Source organism: Arachis hypogaea, chromosome 7 (assembly GCF_003086295.3).
Source record: "Arachis hypogaea cultivar Tifrunner chromosome 7, arahy.Tifrunner.gnm2.J5K5, whole genome shotgun sequence".
Lineage (NCBI taxonomy): Eukaryota > Viridiplantae > Streptophyta > Magnoliopsida > Fabales > Fabaceae > Arachis > Arachis hypogaea.
Window position 1 is genome coordinate 18,390,773 of NC_092042.1, and position 22,880 is coordinate 18,413,652.

The following is a 22,880-nucleotide window of genomic DNA, read 5'->3' on the forward strand; positions in this document are numbered from 1 at the left end:
AAATGAGCAGGTCAATCATTATTAATATAGTCAAGAATTTTTCAAAAAATAAACAGCAGGAATCAGCAAACAATTCAATAATCGAACATTTTTCAGCAATTTCAGAGCCTAATCTAACCTATTCTAACCTATCATAACCACCTAAATCTACTAAAATAAAAAATTAAACTAACTAAACTCTACTAACTAATTAATTAACTTGATATAACAAAATTTGAAACAAACAAAATTTAGATATTAAAACCTTGAATACAGAACAAGAGAAAATGGAGAAGGGGGCGGAGGTGCAGTGGCGGCAGGGAGGTCTAGCAGCGGCGGTAGTGGGGTTCGGCATCGTCAGAGCTAACGTTAGAGGTAGTGACAGTGGAAGAGGTTGACGGAAAGAAGAGATGAGAAGGTTAGAGAGAGAGAGAGAGAGAGAGACTAAATTCGAAATGAATGGGGGAGGGAATCTGTGGCGCCAATTTAGATATGATTACCGGCGGATACTTCCGACGATAATACGGTGCGGATCACCAAAACACAGCGTTCCGTTAAACGTGTCTACCATCGAATTATTTCCACGATAAATCCGACGCTAAACTTGGCGCGTGTTTTTTTTGTTTCCGGTAAAAAGTTACCGGCAGCTTTACCGCCAGAAGAAACTATCCGCCGGTAATTATTTTGGTTGACGAATTCCTCATCGAATCCGTCACTAAATCTGACGGTAATTTCGACTATAATTGTCACGATAGTAAATCCGAAAGTTATCAGAGTTTTTCGTGTAGTGTATAAAATAAATGAATATAACTTATATAATTATGACATTCATCATTATACATAAATAACTATAAAAAAAGAATTTTAGAATATTATGCTTATAAATTAAAATTTCAGTCAAATATATGCACATTTTGTCATATGTATAAAAAATTTAGTCAAATATATACGCATATTTTGTCCTTTAGCGTAAGCCTCCTTAGCTACGACTACGAGTGCTTCTTTGACATCGCAAGAGACCATGGCCGAACTGTGTTTGTAGATCTACGAGACTGAAGACTGCATTTACCAATTGATCACTCACTTCAATCAACATTAGTCGGTCTGGCATGAGAAAGAAGGGACGATAAATGTGGCTTGTGTAGAGATCCTGAGGGAACGAGAAAAGATTCGCAAAATGAGATAGGAGATGACCGTCTATTACGAGATGATGCAAGCTCGGGAGTGGGATCGTCATTAACAGTGGTGCCCTAGCCGTAATCACAGCAATAGGATGATCAAGATCGTCAGGAGGACGACGTCAACAACTAGGTTGATGCATAGGACGTTTATTTTGAATAATTGACATTGTTAGTTTTATCTGTACGCTTTAGAATAATTAATATTATTATGTGTATAATTTAGAATAATTTAACTTTTATATTTGTGTCATTAGTTTTGTTAGATAGACAATGATTTTTATAAATAATGTGAACAATAAGTTGTAAATTTAGCTTAATAAAATAAAAAAGCACTTTATCCCCAAATTATTCCATCTCACTAAAACCTTAATTTTTCTTTTTTTATTCTATTATTCACATCGTTTAAAATTCTCATTATTTCCCTATATTTTTCCTTATGATATTTGTATTTTTAGCGACTGTTTTAACAAAAATTACAATTAATTTTAAATTTGTTTAAAATAGATCTACAATTATATTTAAATCACAAGACCATCAAACTATAATATATTTGATTAAATTTTGTGGAAACTAAATTTGACAATAACTTAATATTTTTTTTATTTTTATATATTACCGTAGAATTTAGTATCAAATTTTTTTGACAATAAATAAGTGTTAAAAACTTTTGCAACGAGACATATTTGTTAGAATTACTGTAAAAAAAACTAGTGAGCACAAATTTTCGTCATTTTTAAATTAGTATTTTTTTGCAGTGTAAATTATATTCTATTAATTTTAACAGAAATAATGACCAAAATATATTTTTAAAAAAGTGGATATAATCAATATATGTACTCAACTAATTAAGTTAAACTAAAAATAAAAAATGTTAAAAAATTATCAAAATTTTTTTTTATTATTTAATTATTAATTCAATTTTTTTAGTGTAATTTATTTAGTATAATAATTTAATAATATATTTTATCTTATATTTTAAATATTAATAACTAGTTAATAATCAAAACTAATAAATTTTGATGGTGACATTCTTCATCCAATAATGCTAAAATCCGGCTCTACCCGTGGTTTTATGTCAATCTCAATATAAATAATTTCCAGTTTTAATAGAAATCACAAGGTTAATTGTCTGTCAATATTAGATTGCTTCATCTCTACTCTCTGTGTGCGTCTGTCAATTTTTTTGGTCAATTTTATGATGTATATAGTCTTCGATGCTTTATATTTGTTTATAATTACTAAAGCAACCGACTAGTGTGTTCGATCGTTTGTGTGCAGTGTAGAATAAAAGGGTAAAATTTTAAATAAAAATGTTATTTATACACTAAAATTAATTATTAAAATTAATTATTAATATATTTATATATAAATATATATAATTTAATTTATTTTTAATATATATTTATATTTTAATATATTTTATATTAATAATTAATTTAATAATTAATTTTAATGTACATGTAACATTACTCAACGATAAGAAAGAGACGTAAACGTCTCCGGATAGAAAAGCACATGTTCAAATAACTATTAAAAATGATTAATGAAAATTACACAAAGCAACGTCGTTTTCGTTTTGGCCATCAATGTACTTATTAAATTAAAAATAAATAAATAGTGACTATCATCTTCCTGTGCTCTGTGCACTAACCTCGTTAATCTTCAGCTCCAAATTAAGAACCGTTCATTTTCATAACTACTCCATGTAATAGTTGAGAATTTGGAATTAAGGGGGGGAAAATAGAGATTGATATTTCACAATTTACATAATGAATGTTACAATACATATTTTTTATACTATTACTCATTTATAATAAAACTACTATTTTCTATTATAATTAACTAGACCTTAATACAAATAATAATTGGGATAATTTACACATCTTATCCCAAACATGTTCTTGTTCAACATACATGGTAGCCGTCATTATTATCAGTCAAGATCAGCAATCTGTTAATTTAATTTCGTAGTGAGAGAATTATATTTAAGGATCAACTTTAAACACGAAAAAAAAAATTAGAGAAGGATCATGTAAATAACTCAACATGTGAGTATATACAAGATAGAATTAAATAAATTAAAGAAACTAAATTGGATCAAATTTTTAAATTTTGAACACTAAATTTTTATATAATATATATCATCACATATATAAACTTAATTTGATCTTTCTTTTGAATTTGTTAAATTCAAATTGCTTGATAGTCCTCTTCGAAAATATAATATATTTAAATATATATACAAAACGGTAAAAACTTAAAGCGAAAACAATTTCACCTGAATTTCTACCCTACAAAAGAGTATGTATCCAAAATCCAAATGATTGTATAATTTTGTCTGCCAAAACAGCAGCCATCATCCATTCAACATTGGGTAATTTGAAGAGCACACAGATATTATATATAAAATAAATATATATTTAAAGTGATAAAGTTTGATTTTTGGTTTGGAAAAGTCATCTCGGTACAAAGTAGAAGAACCGTGGTTTGTTGTGAACTATTATTATTAAATATTAATTTATTATATGGCTTTCTTTTCCCTTTTTCTTTTCAAGGATAAAAAAAAAGAACCATCATGTTAGTTGGTTGGCTATCCAAATCATATTTATTGGAATTCCTCCCTCATCACTCAATTGGGTATTAAGAATCTTAGCATACAATTCCAGTCCAAGAAGAAATTAACGTCCAGTTAAGACTAATAAAATTATAGAGATTCTTGACTTTAAGTGGATTATAGCTGTGGCCACTAGTTACTAAATTTAAAAAGATTATTTATAGAGTATAGACTAAAATTAACTATTAAAATTAGTTATTATATATTTTTATATAAATATATATTTTAATTTATTTTTAATATATATTTTATATTAATAGTTAATTTTAATGTACATCTGATTATATTTAATTAAGTACGTACGATTTATCTGATATTTTTTTTTTTAATCAACTTGGATTGTGTTATTGATATAGTGTATGACTATTCATATCGTTTTTTATTAGATTAATTTTTTAAAATAAATAATTTTTTTATTGTAATATCAAAATTTTTACGATAAAAAAAATAAAGTTTGGCCCTTCTTATCTCAAATGTAAAAAAGAGACCGATTTAACATACTATTTATAAGCTTTTGGGATTGAATAAGTAGTGGTTCATTCAATGTTGTATAACATAAAAAAAATATTGAATGGATTATAAGTTTAACTGTTGAATTGTGATTTTCGTAATTTAGATTAATTATATAATTTTTTTATAAAATTTAAAAATGGTTTAATGTTTTACTATATCACTCTATTTTGTTATGTATAATATAATATTAAAAATTAAATAAATAAAGATTATTAAAGTAAATTAAATAGTTATTGATGTCCAAGTTTTCATGAAATTTAACAAAATTGATTATTAAGGTAATATAATAATGTTATTCGAGGATTTAGTTGAAATTCACAATAATGTATAAATTAAAAAATTATTTAATGATATTAAATTAATAATACTTACACTGTTTATTAGACCAAACTAAAGAGGAAAAGAAAGAAACAAAACAAAACTTGTATATCGCCTATTTAGCTATTTTTGCAGAAATTTTTTGCATGGATTTTTTTTATTAGCTTTATATTGATTTTTTTTTGAGTTAATAAAAATCAAAGTTTAGACTTTAAGTTATAGAAGTTCTAATATCATTTATGATACTATTATTTATTCTAAAAACTTAAAATGATATAAAAAAATATATACATAATTATATCTCTAACACAATAATAGTTTATGTTATAAAAAAAATTAACCTGTTTCATCAAATTCAAAATATAGCTTATAATTAAAAGCTTTACATGAAATTTTTAATAAAACACTTTCTTTAAAATGAAAAGAATGTCAGAGTACTTTACCTTATTATGTGTCATTATCTATATGTTACATATGAAAACTGGCAAAGGGAAAAAAGAAACACATAATTTCTCATATGAATTATGAGTTAGTTATAAAGTTGACAACAACATATAAATAAGAAGTTTAACAAACTTTTACGCAACATTTACACTTTTCTTTTGAAGCAATAGCTTCTGAATGTAATGAAAATATGAAGTTATCTCAAACCAACAATACTAATCCTTATCATTCGAATTTTCAAACCATTTATTTCCTATAGAAACAAATGGTTATTAATTGATGTCTAAATTTCAAATTTTAAATTCAAGTTTTATTTTTATTTTGTTAAAAAGTATTTTTTTTTATTTTTTGTGTAGGCATATTTAAGAATCGACCTGACCTAAAATTCAGCTCAAATATTTTGAATTTGATTTTTTATTTTTATCTGATATTTTTTTATCAAATCAAGGTCATATTTTGATTAGATGTGTCCTTATCCAAATCATATTTTATAATATAAAAATATATATTTTGTATTAAAATTCATGATAAAATGTTATGTTTTATATTTTAATTAATATTTTTAATATTATATAGTGTTATTTTTATTTTAAAAATTCTTATTTTTATATAAATATTATATAATATTTATTAAATTCAATTTTTAAGATAAAATTTTATTAATTTGTTATATAAAATTTATAAAATTATATATACTAATTATATCTTAGGTCAATTTGATTTAACTTGATTTAATTTAAGCTAATTTAGGTCTAAGTTTAAATCTTTGAAACATACCCGATATACTATTTAGTGTCGATTTTAAATCTAATTTAACCCAATTCAATAATCTAAACTATAAATATTTCTAGAACTATGTAATTTCAAAAGAAAATTTTTTGGTGTCTTTTAATTTAATGTCAAATTTATTTTTTAAAATAAATATTAAATATTTAAAAATATTTATTTTTATATTTATATTTTTACACTAAATATTAATTTTTAAATTCTTTTATTAAATTAAATAGCACCATTTACACATCATATAACAATCACCAATTCCAAATTGAGAGGTGCATGCATGCCAAGACATGCAAGCCTATATATATATATATATATATATATATATATATATAACTTTATTTGTAGGATTCATCCAAGAAGGAAGAAAAAGAAAGACATACATGCTTTTAATTTGTTTCTTTTATACGCTACTAAAATTGAAAACGACAAATAAAAAGAACAAAAATTGTCATCATATAACCCATACTTATCTATTATGAAAACATAAAACGGGGATGAAAATTGCACGTGAGATGACCAAAAAAATACCGAGAATTTTTTGTATTTTTTATTCACTTTTATGTGTATATAGCATGAAAACTTAATTAGGGAAATGCGATGAGTTGCCATAACACGTCACATGAAAAAGCAGTGTCAATGATAAAAAAGTGTAACACTATCACTATTGGACAAATACGTACCTAAATAATAATACAAAACTCACATGGGAATTGACAAGGACAGTTTGGTAATTAAAGAAAAGTCAAACTACAACCTCACCTACTGCTAGTGCTATGTTCTCTTGGCTGCTCGGCTAGTAACTAGCAAGAAAAAATTATTTAATTTGTCTAATTTTTTTTTTCCTATCTCATATATTACTTACACACATTTTATTCATTGTTAAGAATAATAATAAATATATAATCATTTCAGTAAAAATTCACTCAGTTTTATATATGTTCATGCATGCAACGTATGTCTCAACTAGCAAATTAAATGTGTTCCAAAGAAAAAAAAATCATAATATACCAAAATAAAAAAATTAAAAAATACAAATGTAAGAAGGAGAATATTCATCTTCTTGTAAAGCATAGGCTGCGGCATGCATTATTTACCAATGTTTGAAGGTTGAATTAAATTAAATAATTCTTCTTATTTGTAATCATTGATCGGAATTCTGTTAGAATTGTATGCATGCTATTCCGTAATTCTGTTTAGATTTGACGTGTTAACAAAGCAATAATACATAGATGGTACTTTAATTAAGAAGAGGAAAGCACCTAGAAAAATTTCTTGAAGGCATATTTATGTCATTATGTGCTTTTTTTATTACAAAAAAGACAAAAAGGAAAAGATATGCCTGTGTTAGTTAGGGTGCTGCTAGTAATTTCACCAATTTTTGTTTAAAATATAAGCAAGGAAGATCATCTAGGGAGGGATCTACTTATATTGTAGTGGGCAAGCGTCCCACTATAATTTGAAATTTTTTTAAATAGTATAGGATAATAATATTTATTTGTTTTAATTAAATTATTAAATTTAATTTTACAATCATTTTTTATTCAATTTTCTACATTTGATAATCAATTTAAAAACTTTATATTAGATGTGCATTATAATGATAAATTCTCAAATTTAAATGAGATTAATGTTCTTTCTTAAAAATCCACGTGAAAGAATATTATCTATTCATTAGTATTTTTTTTCTTTTGAAATTAATTTTAATTTTTTTCATAACGATTACACTAATTAAATAAACTTTTTCAACTATGAATATCATTAAAGTCAAAGTTAATTGTATGAAAGGTGGAATTTAAATATTTTTAAATCATTGTTTAATAACATATATATAAAAAAAGAGACATTTTGATTATATTGTTAATGAAAAATTATTCAATTTTTTTAAAATATAAAATATAAAATATAAAAAAATAAAATTTTAAATTATATATTATTATTTAAATTATTATTTTAATTTTTTAATTTGTAATTAAATATTATGAAGACTAATCATATTTTATAATAATAAAATATAATTATACCAATAATTATGTTATGTATACATAAAAAATAATTATTTATACAAAATAAATTTTAAAATATAAAATATATATTAAAAATAAGTTAAATAATATATATATAGTAGATAATTTGTTAGTTAATTTTTTTATATAAATATAATATTTTTTATTATAAAAATTATTATGCTATATATATTTTGCTCTCACAATCAAAATTTTTTGGATCTGTCACTGCACTTTTATATATATATATATATATATATATATATATATATATATATATATATATAATATTATTATATTAGATATGCTCTAAAAGTATATAAGTATTTGTTTTTTTTATAATTATTAAATACATTATTATTATTATTATTATTATTATTATTATTATTATTATTATTATTATTATTAGTTCTGAGAACTAAATTCAATTGAGTTCTCTAAAATCAGGATTGTTCTTTTTTTGTTCCCTACTTTTTTTCTCTTCTTTTTAGATGCACATTTTTTTTCGATTTTTTGGTATTTTCTTCTCTTCTCTGCTCTTTTAAGAACATTGTTTTTTTCCCCTCATCTACATTTCTCTTTTTTTCCCTCATCTTTTTCTGTTTTTTGCTCTTCTTTCCTTGTTAATTTTCGTTTTTTTTTCTATTTCTTACTCTCGGCGAATTCTCTTTTTCTATTCAAATACTGATATCTTTCAATTTTTTCTATTCAAATCCACTAATAATGAATACTTTTATTTAATCAAATCAGTTTTAAGTTAAATTGTATCGAAATATAACATAAACATAGCACAAATGAAAAATATGAAAATTTTAGTTGACAAACACATTTTTTAAATTATACTCATTTTTTAGTTGAATATATAATACAGAACAATAATAAAACTTTAGTTAAAAAGCCCAGATAATTTAATTTAAAAATATAAATTATTGTGAATTGTGCAAATTTTTAGTTGAACAACTAAAGCAAACACAAAATTTTTACTTAAAAAACAAAAAAAAAATCTATGACATTAAACCCAATTTCTTTGGGAACCCGCGACCTCTTTAAATGAGTATGGAGAGAGTATATCATTTGAGATATAACTCATTGGCTTTTAGATATTATGTTTATTTTTTTAAAAAATTTAATTATTTATCTTAAAAGATTTATCATTTTTTGTTTTTTTTTTAATTGTGTTTACCTTTAAATAAATAGTCAAGAACTAGGGTCTCACAATAAATAGCCAATATATTTTTATTTCATACCTTTCTTTTTGGTTCGATGTCCTAGGCGTAGAAGAATCACACCAACTTATCTCGAACTTGGTGGTTAAACTCTATTGCGATGATTATACTGTAGGGGAGGTCTTATAGAAAAATAACTTGGCGACAAGATGATAAAAAGCTTAAAACTTTTTTTATTACTTTTTCAATATAAAAAGTAATAAGAATTCAAAATGAAAAGGTTGTCTGATCTTATTCAAAACCCCAATTATAAAATCCTATGTGTTTATTGTCAATAATTTTCTTTTTATTTTCTTCCTACATTTCTCTTAAAAAATTGTGTATTTACCTCAAAACAATTTGTCACTACAATAAAATGTTGAGTACTGTCAGATTTATCGATAACGATTACAGTCAAATTTAGAGACGGATTTGATGAGAAATTCGTCATGTCAAATGATTACCGTCAGATAGTTGCTTCCGACGACGGTAAATCCATCGATAAATTTTGGCAGAAAACCACGACAAATAGGCACCAAACTTTATCGTTGGATTTACCATCGAAAAAATCTGACAGTAGAAACGTTTAATGAAACGTTGCATTTTTGTGATCCGCATCGCGTTAACGTCAGAAATATCCGCCGATAATCTGATGGTAACTGTGCCCTAAATTGGCGATGCGAACCCCCTTCCCCTTCATTTCGAATTCACTCACTCTCTCTCACACTCTCTCTCTCTAACTTCTCACCGTTCTCTCTTTCTCTCTCTCTCTAACCTCTCACCCTCCCACACTCTCTCTAACCTTCTCCTCTCTCCTCTCCGTCAACCTCCTTCGCTGCCACTGCCGCAAATGTTGCGGCTGCTTCCTCTGACGCTACCGCCGCTGCCTAGTGGGGTCCCTGCCGCCGCTAGTGCAACGCCCCTGCCACTTCTGTTTTCTCTTGTTCTGCATTCAAGATATTTTGTTTGAACTATGTTTATTTCAAATTCTGTTATATCAAATTAATTGATTAGTTAGTAGAGTTTAGTTATTCTAATTTTCTATTTTAGTGGATTTAGGTGGTTAGGATAGGTTAGAATAGACTCTGAGATTGTTGAAAAATGTTAGATTATTGAGCTATTTGTTGATTTCTGCTGCTAAAATTGTTAAAAAAATACTTGACTGTATTAATAATGATTGAACTGTTTATATATTACCTTAATAATAATTGACAAAATTAACTGGTTGAGAAGGGTTGATGGATATTTGATGTGGATGAAATCCTTGAAGGGTGGAAAAATTCTAATGATAGGGAGACTATATTAAAATTTTTATAAGATATTTATTGAAATCGAAAAAATTAAAATTATGTTAGTAATGACCATAATTCATGTTTTATAAGAACATCCATTTTTTTAATTTTTTTATTCAGGAGTAAATTAGGTTAGTACGTTAGTTTCACATAGGTTAATTAAATTAGAATAGAGTATTTAGAATTTAATTTTTGTTATCAAGGTTTCATATAGGTTAATATATTAATTTTATTAAATTAGGTTAATTTTGATTTAAATTAGTTTAGAGAAACTTGGGTTTAGTTAGGATTGATTTAGGGTTTATTGTTGATTTAATTTAGAGTAATTAGTGTTTGTAAATTTACTAACCAAAAAACTTATTCATTCTAAGAAATTATTTGCTAATTGTTTGATTATAGTTTATAACTATTTTGCTGAGAAATTTACCGCGTTGATGATTGTTTTACTGAAAAATTGTTGCTGAGATTGTTTGCTAATTGCTTAACTTTAGTTTAATTTATTTTAGGTATGATTCGAATTTCACTTTCAATTTTGAATCAGTTTCAAAGTTAATTCAGGATTAGTTCTCTAATCTTAGCAGATATAGGTTGATTAAGTTAGGTTAGATTCAATGCATTAGGTCTTGAATGGTTGAATTGTTTGAAATGATCTAATTGTGTTAATTGATATGTTGATGACTGTTATTTGCAGACATCTCAACAGGAAGAGGCGCTGCAAATCAGGCGGTTGGTCGTGGTCGTAGCCATGGTCAGGGTAGAGGAAGGATATCTCTAGTACCCCCGGGACTTCTAGATCCTCTCCCTCTACTCAAACCATGCTGTTGACACCACAGATTGCGGGTTTAGCGGACGAATCGTTCATCATGGTCCCCAACCCCAACTATGTACCTCCATCCACGGCGGCGACGCCACCTCCGACCGCTCAACAACCTGCATACACAGCGACGCCAACTCGAGTGACGGATGCTGCGACCCCAGAGTTCACTCACAGAAGTGAGGCAGCAAATGATGCCCCTCCACTACCTCCCACCACACGGTTATGCATTTGGCTTGATGGCGGTACGGAATAAGTAACATGTTCAATGCTCATGTATTTTCTGTTCATGGTTATCGCTGAAAGTGCCTGAGTTGTTTCTAGTTTGGTTGATTTAAGTGTTAATTGCTAGATATTGGTTTTTAGTTTTCATGATTATAATTCCTGTTATTGTTGAAAGTTCCTGAAACGTGATTCCTATTTAGTGGATATAGGTTGATTTAGATTGCTGGTTATTGTTTTCTAGTTTTCATGATTATGATTCCTGGTTCCTATTTTTTAGATTTAATGATTAGGGTTGATTATTGTTTGTGGTTGTTGTTAGGTTTTTGTCGAACCCGAACGCGTGTACTTAGAAAATGATGAATGTCATCAAGCTGATGTACGACCAGCCTTGGCCCAGCTACGCAAAGATTCCCGCTGAGACCAGGCAACGCTGGTTTGAGAAATGGGCAGTAATTACTTTCATTGTTTCTATTTTAAATATTTTTAGCTAGTTTATATCCTCTATCTTGTTTACCTAAATTTAAAACTTCTTTGTATCAAGAGGATTGCATTAATCAAGCAATCTATACAGATAAAGATGAGCATTTGTGCATTGATACCAATACAAAAAGGGAATTCGCTAAGCTAGCAGCTTTAAAGTAATGACATCCTGTTGATTTCTAGCTAACTAATAAAATTTCTAAAACTAGTCCCTTCATACTCTATTTTCTATTCCCCATTCCTACGAATGTTGAATCTCTTAGATGTGTTTGCCCTGCCCATGTGTAGAAGAAATATATTATGTCCGATTTGCTGACTACCTTGCTATGACATCACGAGAAGTAACGACAAAGCAGGAGATCATAAACAAATAAGCTACAAACCAACAAACATACCTGATAGGGGTGCAACTAAGAGCAAAAGTCATAGGGACAGCTGCGCTTCACTGGGTCCATATGACTATCATCAAAATACAGATGAAGATGCGTAGTCAACTGATCCCTAGTCTTAGAACTAGGAGTTTCACAGTGAGATAGACGTCTAAGATAAAGTGCAAGCCAGCAAGCATTCTTACTATAACATAGCCTCAGAGTCCACCAAAAGAAGATTTATAGAATCTGAGGCCATCATCAGGCTCCGCCACCAGTCGAGCTATCCAGCTCGAGGAATGCATGGATTTGAGGCTCCAGGTGCAGGAGCTCTAGTGCAGCCTTCACCAGCAGACTCAGAAGCTTAACGATTATCAGAAGAAGTATTAGGAGATCCTCACCCACGTGACGTCTACGGATGAGCTCAGGTTGAAATTTAGGGAGTTGCTAGAGCAGATGCAACGTATAGAGGCTCAGATGAAGGTGTACAAGGCCTAGATGCGCATCACTGGTATCAACCCAGCTGGTGGTAGCACCGTTGCTGGTGGCAACGGTAGTGTTGGTGACACACAGACATCGTCACCGCCTCCTGCACCGTCGACTCAGGGCCGTGGGACTAATGACGATGACACTACCTGGATCTATAGATATTAGATTTTTGTTTTATTATTTCATACATTTATTCGGTGAACTTGACTTTTATTTAATTTGCACATTGTATTATTTATGATTTGACCACTAATTGTGTGAAAAAAATTAAATTTAAAATTAAAATGGACCATTTATTTTAAATTCTAAAAAAATTGATTTTACCATCAGAATTATCGTAGGAATAATCCAACGGTAACATGGTGCGAAACAACATGTTTTGACGCCAACATTACCATCGGAACAATCCGCGGGTAACCAATTGGTTTCTTGAATTACTAATCCATCGCAAAATCTAACGGTAATTAATGTTGGACGAAATGAATCTGACGGTAAATATTTACCGACGAAGTTTATATTGTCTAATTGTTTTCAATGGTAAATCCGACAGTAAATTGATTACCGTCATATATATTTAAAGAATCCAACGATAAATCCAACGGTAATCATTGTTTTTCTTACGATAAATTGTTTAGCGTAAAATTTTATGTGTTCCTTTTTTATGCATTTCAAATTTTCGTTGTTTCTATTTTTCATTTTTCTTATTCTTTTGCATAAAATTTTTAAATACATGAAAAAATAAATAAAAAAGATACATATGAAGAAAAAGAAAAACAAAAGAAGCATAAAGGAAAAGAAGTTTAGAAGAAATTATCAGAATAATAATCCATTTAATAATTACTGATCTTCTGTTTTCTAAAAATTGGCTGATAAATCCGTAGCGACTAATTCGAATGGTTGCTTAATTTGATCATTATTTCAAAAGTTTTTTTTTTTTGTTGTAGTAAAGAAGACAAATGCAGAAAGACGCCTACAAGAAATAACAAGATTTGATTAGAAATAGTTATTAAAATACTTGCTAACTAGAGAATTAATAAAAAAGTATATAAGTAGGATTTTATTTTATTTTATTTTTCCTTTCCTTGGTCTTCAAGTCTAAATACTTATTAATTATCATCATTCATAGTGTTTAGCCATATCCCACATGCTAGACTGCTAGAGTAGAATATATGCGTGATTGCTAGCTCACAAGAAGAAGAAAAATTAAAGAAAGATGTTACAAGAGAACCAACAAAACCAAACAATTGGTTGCTATATCATTTCGTTTTTGAACCTCCCTTTCTAAGTTTGAAAAATCCAACATTCATTGATTGGCTTATTTATATTCTCAGTTCAAACTTCAAACAACTATATGACAAATTGATGAGTGTGATATGAGCTCTTTTAACTCATCATTCTCATTTTTTCTTTCCTTCATTTATAGAAAAGTTAAAGGTGAAATTCTTTTCTACTTGTCTAAATCTTTCACTTTCATAATATTGCACTATTCTGGGCACATCTGAAAGCTAGAATTGAAGTCTGAAGATCATACTTGATCCAAATCTTATCTCATTGGGAAGAGACAAAAACAAGAAAAACCGTGGATCCTTCCCTTTTTGGGTGTATTAGATTGGTTTACGATTAATAAAGTATGTTGACAAAAAATGAACAAATAAACAAAAACTGAATAAATAATTGTTTTGACACCTAAATGATTCTGCTTTTGACAAAATCACATTCAAAGGAATGAAATAACATTGCCACATTTCAAAAACTCGTTCGATGGAAATAGGTTGAAAGGTGAAAGCCTCTTTGGGTGCTCCCACTCTTGGATACTCGAAATTTATAGTAAATACAAGGGTTAAGTACGATTTTGGTTTTTAATAAGATATAGGTCAAATTTTTTTGTTATTTTTAATTTTTTTTGTTTATAAAATCGTTTCTAAGATTTAATTTTATTTTAAAATAGTTATTTTGATTTAAATTTTAAATATTATTACCAAATTATTTCTAACTAAAAAAAAGTATAAAATAAAAAAAATAAAGAGAACAAAATCACACGAGGGAGAAGGAAGGGAAAAAGAAGAAGAAAGCGAAAAGGAAGAAGAAAAAGAAGAGAAAAAGGAAGAAAAAGAGAAAAAAAGGAATAGGGAGAAAGGGGGAACGGCGCCGGCGAGGTTTAGAGCCGCCGTCGCCGTCGGAAATCAAAACTAGAGAGAGAGCTCGCAAGGGAGAGAGGAGACACGACTGTGCCGAACTCACCAAGAAGGTCCAGTTCCTTTGCGACAACCTCCACTCTGTCATCCGCATCGCTACTACCCATCCCCTCAGCGGGCATCCCCTTGACCGCACGCTCGTCCTCTGCCAGCAGTTTTTCTCCATCACCACCACCGCCGATTTACGCAAGGTTCGGGAACCTATCCTCCCTAGGTTCCAGTTCTGCTTTTATTTTTTATTTTGTTAATCAGATTATTAAGCACATTATTTCTGATTCAAATTTTGTTAATCCACCAATTTTGATGCTGATTCTAATTTTGCTAATCCATTGTTAATCACATTGTGTTCTAATTCTGATTTTGTTTCTTATTTTGTTAATCCATTGTTCTTTTGCTTCTATTTTTTCTGGTTTTGATGCTCCTGATTCTGTTTATGTTTTTGCTTCTATTTCTGTTTCTAATTCTGCTTCTGCTCCTATTTTCAGTTATGCTTATGTTTTTGTTTCTTCTACTTCTGATTCTATTTCTATTTTTGTTTCTATTTTTTATATTTATAACATTGTTTTTGTTTTATTGTTGTTGTTGCTGAAGAAAAAGAAAAATAAGAGATGTTGTGATGGAGAAGAATACGAAATTGTATTTTGGTGAATAAGGAGAAAGGTATTTTGGTTCGAAGGACGATTTTAAAATCAAGTTAAACCTTAGGGACGAAAAAAATTTCAGCCTATACTTTAGAGACCAAAATCGTACTCAATCTAAATATAAAATATAAATAGATAAAATGCAAATATTTCCACTATAATATTGTCTTTCGTTTGATAAATATACTAAATAATATCTAAATAGTGTGTTTTGTTAGAAAAAGTATATATTTTTTTAAGAAACTATGATAATTTCAATCTTTTAAAAATAATTTTGTTGAAAATTCAATTTTTTGAGATCCAAAATTATTAAAAATAAGTTAACAAGAGAGCATGTTGCTCATCTCTGAACAGTTTGGGTACATCATGTTTGAACTTGAAATAGTTGCAGCAGGTGAGCCGACGTTTCATGCTAACGTGCGTTAATGGATATATCGACGTAGTTATGTAGATAGGTATGTTAGTCAAGCAAGTTTTATCATGTATATATGATTTGAAGTTTGGTCTATTCGATTTTAAAACTCATTATATAGAGGAGTTTTTCATTCAATATATTCATGCTTCATATATTGGAAAATTATAGTATTTTCGTCTTTTTGTGGACGGGAGCAAAAATGTTTCAACCTCACATATAATAAAGCTGTATCTGGTTTCTGGTTTTAAGATAATAAAAAAAAACAATTATTTGTACCTATAAAAATGATGAACGTTGATAAATTTACTTGTAAAAGAATAAAATTAATTTTATATTTATAAGAAATGAATTTTGTTTGACACTAATTTGGAGTTGGAAAAATTGAATAATGATTGAGGTTTAAGTTAGATGATTTTGATTCTGAATTATTAGAGTTGAGATGAGAGAAAAAAATATGATAGTGATAATAATTTAGTAAAAATAACGAAAGTAATTTAAGAAATTTAGATAATTTTTTAATAAAATTAACTAAAATTTAGCATTTTATTAGTTTTATCCAACAAACTTAATCTTTTATCAGTATAAAATTATTTCCTTCTTTTATAATAATTTTATTAGCGTTTGTAACTTTCATAGTACAAATGATTAATTTTTTTTAATAGAAATAAAGACACATGCGTATTTATGTATTTTATGTTGTATAGTTATTGTTAACAGAACTTTAAAATGTGCTAATATTTTAAAGGAGTAAAATTTAAATATAAAAAGATATATGGTGGAAATAAAATTTCTAATTTTTCTTTCTTAATATGTGTCTTTCACACAATGGAGAGTCACAATTTTCTCTTATAAATTTTTATTTCTTTGTGTTTATAACTCCAATAATCAATTTTTTTCCCTTTATGTCCTTGTCTCCGATATTATGGATATAATCAAATACAAGCTAAATAGACATAGCATTTTCAACTTTTCGCCATTTTAAGTCGCTGAACAAATTTATACACATTTTAGCTCATCACAATGCTAATTTTTTGTGATATTATAAACGAAATATATACTTGATGGTTTTAATGTGTACATTTGTTCTTTGTCAAAAGGCTATATGCAGGATATTTATGAAGAATCTTGTGAGGTATCAACTATCAAGAATGAAAAAAATCATCAGAGGACGAACATCGAAGACAAAGTAGAGATTGGGAGTGGATCCTCTCCAGTGGAAAAAAAACTGGATGGTATCCAGTAGAAGATCTCACCATTCAATACATTCTCTCTCTCATTTATTGCTGGTCCCACTTGTAAAATTAAAGGTGGGAGATTACACTTTATTCTCTTCCATGACAAAAAAAATGGAGAGGATCTATTTCCCACATTAGTGGAAACAGAGAAATATTTTATATAAAGTCGAGTTGCAAAATTGAGAAGTAAAGCTGTGGAGCAGAATTGCAGAATCAATAAATCTGACAAGAAGTTTTTCTTTTTTTTGTTCATACATTAGAAGAAGAGTTCTTTTTTTGTACATTTAGAAGAACATTTAACATTTAGAAGAAGAGTTCTTTATTTGAGACAAGCTATTTTTTTCTTTGGTCGTGGCCAAGACAAGCTCATTTAACATATACACAAAAAATGAAACAAAAGGAGACTATTCAAAAATAATATTTGGGCCAAAACATTAATTGAAACATCAGCTCAATATGACAATAAAGACTATTCAAACCAAGTTGGGTGCATCGACCGAAAAAAAAAAAAAACCAAGTTGGGTGCCAATGAACTTTAACTCACACGCCATTTTTTCCCCTCTCTGACTCTCTATCTCAAAGGTCTCGAGCTCAACTCCTACCAACAGCAACTGAGGAAGAAAAAATGGTAAATATGTGAAGAGCGTGTAGGTGTGTGTTGTACTTAGGATTAGGAGTTGTCCAATCGGAAGTTCGAACTTTGTGCATGCAAAAAAAAAGACTATTCATGTCCAAAATAGATAAATAAAAACTCTTGCAAAAAATAGAGAAAATACTCAAAATAGGTAGAAGTTTGGCACCAACCCAAAGACTATTCATTTGTTTTGGCCATTTATGTTGTAGGTTTTAGTATGTTTTAATTAGTATTGATATTTTTATACCAGAAAAAAAAATTTGTATTTGACATTTTGACTATTTGTAATTCACTTTAATGAAAATTCTATTATAATTATGGTGGATATTAGATATATGTCTCATTACATGTAATGATTGAATTAAGATACGTAGATATGTGACTCATTTCTTTTTAGTTAGTTGGATGAGATAAAACAGAAAAATCCTTCTTCTTTATCATTCTAATTTATTATAACCATTGCAAATAAAATAAAACCTACCAAAAAATAAAATAAACCATTACAAATTATAACTGAAAGACTAAAGTCCTTATTAATGTTGAAATATAATAAAAAGGATAAATTCTAAGGCACTCGTTAAAGTTTCCGAAATATAAATTTTAAATTGGTAAGTTAAAAAATTAAGTTTTCAATATATTTACTAAAAAAATTTAATAATTTCGGTCTCTAAATAAAAACACCCAAAACAATATCCGCAACAAAACTCAAATCGTAAAAATACAGTAGAAAATTTTAAAATTTAGACTAAGATTATTGGTAATTCTTTTAAATATGAACAATGTTTAAAAATATGGTAGAAATCTTGCTCATAAATTTATGAGTAATACCTTAACAAATTTTAAATCATTACTTAAACTTTCATTTCATTAGAAAAATTAGTATTTACATCAGATTGTTTATTTTATGGATAGACTAATCTAAAAATTTTAAAAATTATTAGAAACTATTATGTTTTTTTATTAAATAATAATAAAAATTAATTTGTATAATTTTTATTAAAATTTAATGTAAAGATTAATGTCAATAATATGTCTAATAAAATAAAAAAATAGAGACTAATTTAATAATTATAATTTATTAATTATTAAATTGTTCGATTAAAAATTATTTGAGGACTAATTTAAATATTACACTAAATTTAATACATAAAACTACATATAAAAAGGATTTTTTATTTAAATAAATAAAATAAAAGCATTAGTTACCGAAATAAATAATATTAGAAATATTACCGATTTGTGTTTTTCAGTCATATCTTGTTTACACTGTAAACGAGATGACATTGCATGTATCTCGTTTACAGTATAAACGAGATATGACACGTCAGCTGCGTCGTGGCTATCTCGTTTACACTGTACATCGGTCGTCCTGCATATAGGTCGAGTGTATGGAAAGACCACCGCTACTATGTCCCACCTCTGTAGACAGCTCCATCACTTGCTCCACCATGATTCTCCCATGGATATCGAACATCACTCGCATATGCTCGTCCCCTTGAAGTGGGAATAGTCAAAACCGGAAGACTCCGTTACCCATGGGAGCCAGCAACCTATACGCAACCCTTCCGATCTCCCTCGTTTCTGTACCACCGAGTTTGCTCAATATCAAACTCTTCAAATCCGACAACGAACAATATCGGATCTCACACTCAAATGTCACCCCGTTGTCACCGTTTTTCATACGGTAATTGGGATACACAAGCACAACTATGTACAGACTATTACTGGTCATTAATACCTTGTATTTGTGAGAAATATGATACGAAAAGTTTGTAAAGAATACCAAGGATTATACATCTTTTTATAACATGTATCTCGTTTACGACGCAGCTGACATGTCATATCTCGTTTACATTGTACAGAGATACACGCAATGTCATCTCGTTTAAAGTATAAATGAGATATAACTGGAGAATACAAATCGATAAATATTTCTAAAATTATTTATTTCGGTAATTAATGTTTTTATTTTATTTATTTAAATAAAAAAATCCTATAAAAAGTTCGTTACATCTTTATTTACTCAGGTTGTAAAATTAGAACAACTCCTCATCAAGTCAAAAAAAAAAAAAAAAAAAGAATGAGTCAATGGTGAATTGAGTAATGAGTGTAATATTGAAACATCTTAAGGGTGTAATTGCAATTATATTAGATTTGGTGATATTAGTTTATGATAGTGTTGGTGATTGCAGGGTGCAGAAGCCAGAAAAGAAAGAAAGAATGTACCGAGCATCACCGCAGTCGCAGGTTCCGCTGTCGCGTGCACACTCTGTTTCCTCCTCCGACGCACAAAGACCCAACCTCAACGCTGATCCAAAGGGTCTCCAATCTTCTCTCCAAAACCTCCTCACCCTCCATAGCCACAACTCCCTCATCCTCCGCCACCACACTGGTACTTCAATTTCTCCCTTCAATTCCCCATATTTCTATTCATTTTTATTGCCCCTTTTTCTTTTTCTCTCAAAAGATTTTATCTTTTTGGTGTTCTATCCATGCCCATTTCATTAATTTGGTTTCTTTTTTTTTTTTTGGGGAAGCAGAGAAAGCGAAGAAGGAGGCAATAAAGAAAGCTGAGAGAGTTTCTGAGCTGTTAGTGGAGGCTGTAAATGGTGGGGTGCAAGATTCTTTCATGTATGAGAAGCGAATAGAGCAAGAGATTCGAGCTCTTTCTGCCACTGTTGCTAAGTTCATGAAACAAACGGATCAGTGGCTTGCTGCAACTCATGCTCTCAACACTGCTGTTAAGGTAGTACTTACCTTTCTTCGTTTCAATCCTTTTTATTTTCTTCTTAATTCGTTTTATATACTAAAATGTTACAAGTTACAAGGAGGGTGTTGCATAGTTTGTCATTTTGTTGTTTTGTTTTGGTTGAGTGTTGAATTTGGAATTGCTTAGACGATTTCGTATCTATATGATGATGATGGTGGTGGTGGTGGTGGTTGTAGTTATCTTTTCTGAAATATTATTTGGTACATTGTGTTTAGACATAGTTGTCAATATGGTCGATCTACATGTGTGGATTTCAGTTATGTAAGTGTTAATGCATATCTAGTGTTCATTAACCGTGCAGATTTTTAGTTAACATTGAGTTTGAAACTTAGGTAACTGAAATCCATACTTATTTGAACTGCAATCTATAGAACGGTGATGATCATCTCTGAAAACCATATACAAGTTTGGTTACTCAGGAGGTCTAAAAGGCTTTTCAAGGGAATCGGGAAAGGTAGGGTTAGCAAGTATAGCTCATTGAGGACTAGAAGCTAAAAGGCATTAAGTACTTCCTCACAGAAGGCCATTTTCGCGAAATGGTTATGTAAAATAGGGGGATACATCAGCAAAACTAGATTACTAGATTTTAATCAAATGTGCTTAGCTTAATATAAACTTTCATCTGCACATATAGGAAATTGGAGACTTCGAGAACTGGATGAAGATCATGGAATATGATTGTAAAAGTATCACTGCAGCTATACAGAATATTCACCAAGATTGATCTTGCAGAAAGTTGTCATGCAAGTTGCATGTAATAATTCTAATCCCATTTTCATTCATTTTTCTATTTTGAGTATAATACCCTGTTATGTAATCCTGTTACATTTTAGGTGATAATTTGATTTGTTTATTTAACGAAGTATCCAGCTTAAGGAAGAAAAAATAGTTAATATCTTTCTTGTGAATGATAAATTAGGTATAATGCCATCATGCTTACTGAATGCTTCATTTGGAAAATAGAAAAAAAAAAAAGGGTTCCCTTATGCCTGTTATCTAGGTTGAGAGTAGAAAACATTGATCAAGGATTGCTTTGGCTTTGACTTAGTGTTTTGTTCTTCCTTTCTTTTCCTTATCTGCTTCCCTTTAGTCATTTTTCCTCCTAGGAAACATGTGGTATTCCTTCATTAGGATGTGATGGAACTGAAATTCTACGCTAATATGATACTGCCAAGCGGCGACTTAGTTCTAGCTAGATGTTTGTAATCAGCTTGTTAAGGATACTACATCATGTATTAGGAGCATACACGCTGCATATAGTTTCACTTGATTTATGCTCTTGCCTTCTACCAGTACATTCAATTCCAGATCCAAAAAGTTTAGTAGTGGGGCAAAAATAATATATTTGCACAATAAATAACTTTTATAACACAGGGTCAAACATGCATATATAAGTATACTTTCTAAAATGTCTCCCAAATTTTTGTGGGAGCACTAGGCCCCCACAACACAACATATAGAATATCCCGAGTTGTTTTGTTCGTGATAGTAGTGGTACTCTTTGTTGTCATTTCATGGAAATCATAGGCCTTACTGCTTACGTTATAGTTAAACTCATTCTTTAACTTTATTTCTGTATCGCCTCTAACCTACTGCCGAGATCTAGACATTCATGGCAATAAGTCATATTTGGCTTGAAGCCGATTTTCTTTAGTTTACAATAACAGTTGTGTTTAAAGAGTCACCATGATTGTTGCTTCACATGACCGCTAAGGAACAATTTTTTCCTAATTGCTGTCAAATTTGTTAGGCTGGAGGAATTGCCGAGGCCCTCGAGGGATAACGTTAGCTGTTTAATTTTCCTTTAAATTTATGAGTAAGCATACTTTGTAGTCTCACCCTTTTAATGAATTTTTTTTCCCTATAAGAAGCCTGACTAGCTGTGTAGGAGTCTCAGTAGCTGGTTTAGGGTGCATCATTGTTTTTGTTCTCTTAAGAAAAGTACCTTCTTCAATATTCAATAAACATGGTACTTAGATTATGTAAAAAGAAAGGGACTTAAATTTGTATAGCTTGTTTGAATAAGCTTCTAAGGTATTATTTGTTAGTTGGGTTTTGGAGGAAAGGAGAGGGGAAGAGAAGGCTTGAAATGTAAATTTTATACGAAGAAAATAATTAATTTTTGCCTTTTATCAAGAAAAAACCAGGTTAAGAGCTGCTTCTGTCCATATCTTTGCTTTTTATCTTTACTTTTTATATTTCAAAAAGATTTATCCAAACACCACCATTTGTCTCCTGGCCTTCATTTTTATTATGCACCATGGAAATGAAGAAAAAGGTTA

The 22,880-nt window shown here is 29.0% G+C and overlaps 1 protein-coding gene across 2 annotated transcripts; it reads left to right on the plus strand.

The window, feature by feature from the left end:
* Window positions 1-19,950: 19,950 nt before the first annotated feature.
* LOC112702701 (biogenesis of lysosome-related organelles complex 1 subunit 1) lies at window positions 19,951-22,766 on the plus strand. Of its 2 annotated transcripts, XM_072199244.1 has the most exons (4): window positions 19,951-20,220; window positions 20,369-20,574; window positions 21,233-21,352; window positions 22,349-22,766. In XM_072199244.1, the coding sequence occupies exons 1-3, from the start codon at window positions 20,049-20,051 to the stop codon at window positions 21,320-21,322; spliced, it is 468 nt and encodes a 155-aa protein (XP_072055345.1). In that variant the 5' UTR covers window positions 19,951-20,048; the 3' UTR covers window positions 21,323-21,352; window positions 22,349-22,766. The 2 variants fall into 2 exon arrangements, with proteins under 2 accessions (XP_072055345.1, XP_025609635.2); XM_025753850.2 differs by lacking the exon at window positions 22,349-22,766 and having other exon boundaries at window positions 21,233-21,495.
* The last annotated feature ends 114 nt before the right edge of the window (window positions 22,767-22,880 follow it).

What these genes read in the sequence shown, in the direction of transcription:
- LOC112702701 (XM_072199244.1), top strand. Translation starts at nt 20,049, where the DNA reads ATGTACCGAGCATCACCGCAGTCGCAGGTTCCGCTGTCGCGTGCACAC. An exon ending in CATCCTCCGCCACCACACTG is followed by an intron (nt 20,221 to 20,368) that starts GTACTTCAATTT and finishes TTGGGGAAGCAG; the next exon opens with AGAAAGCGAAGAAGGAGGCA. An exon ending in CTCTCAACACTGCTGTTAAG is followed by an intron (nt 20,575 to 21,232) that starts GTAGTACTTACC and finishes CTGCACATATAG; the next exon opens with GAAATTGGAGACTTCGAGAA.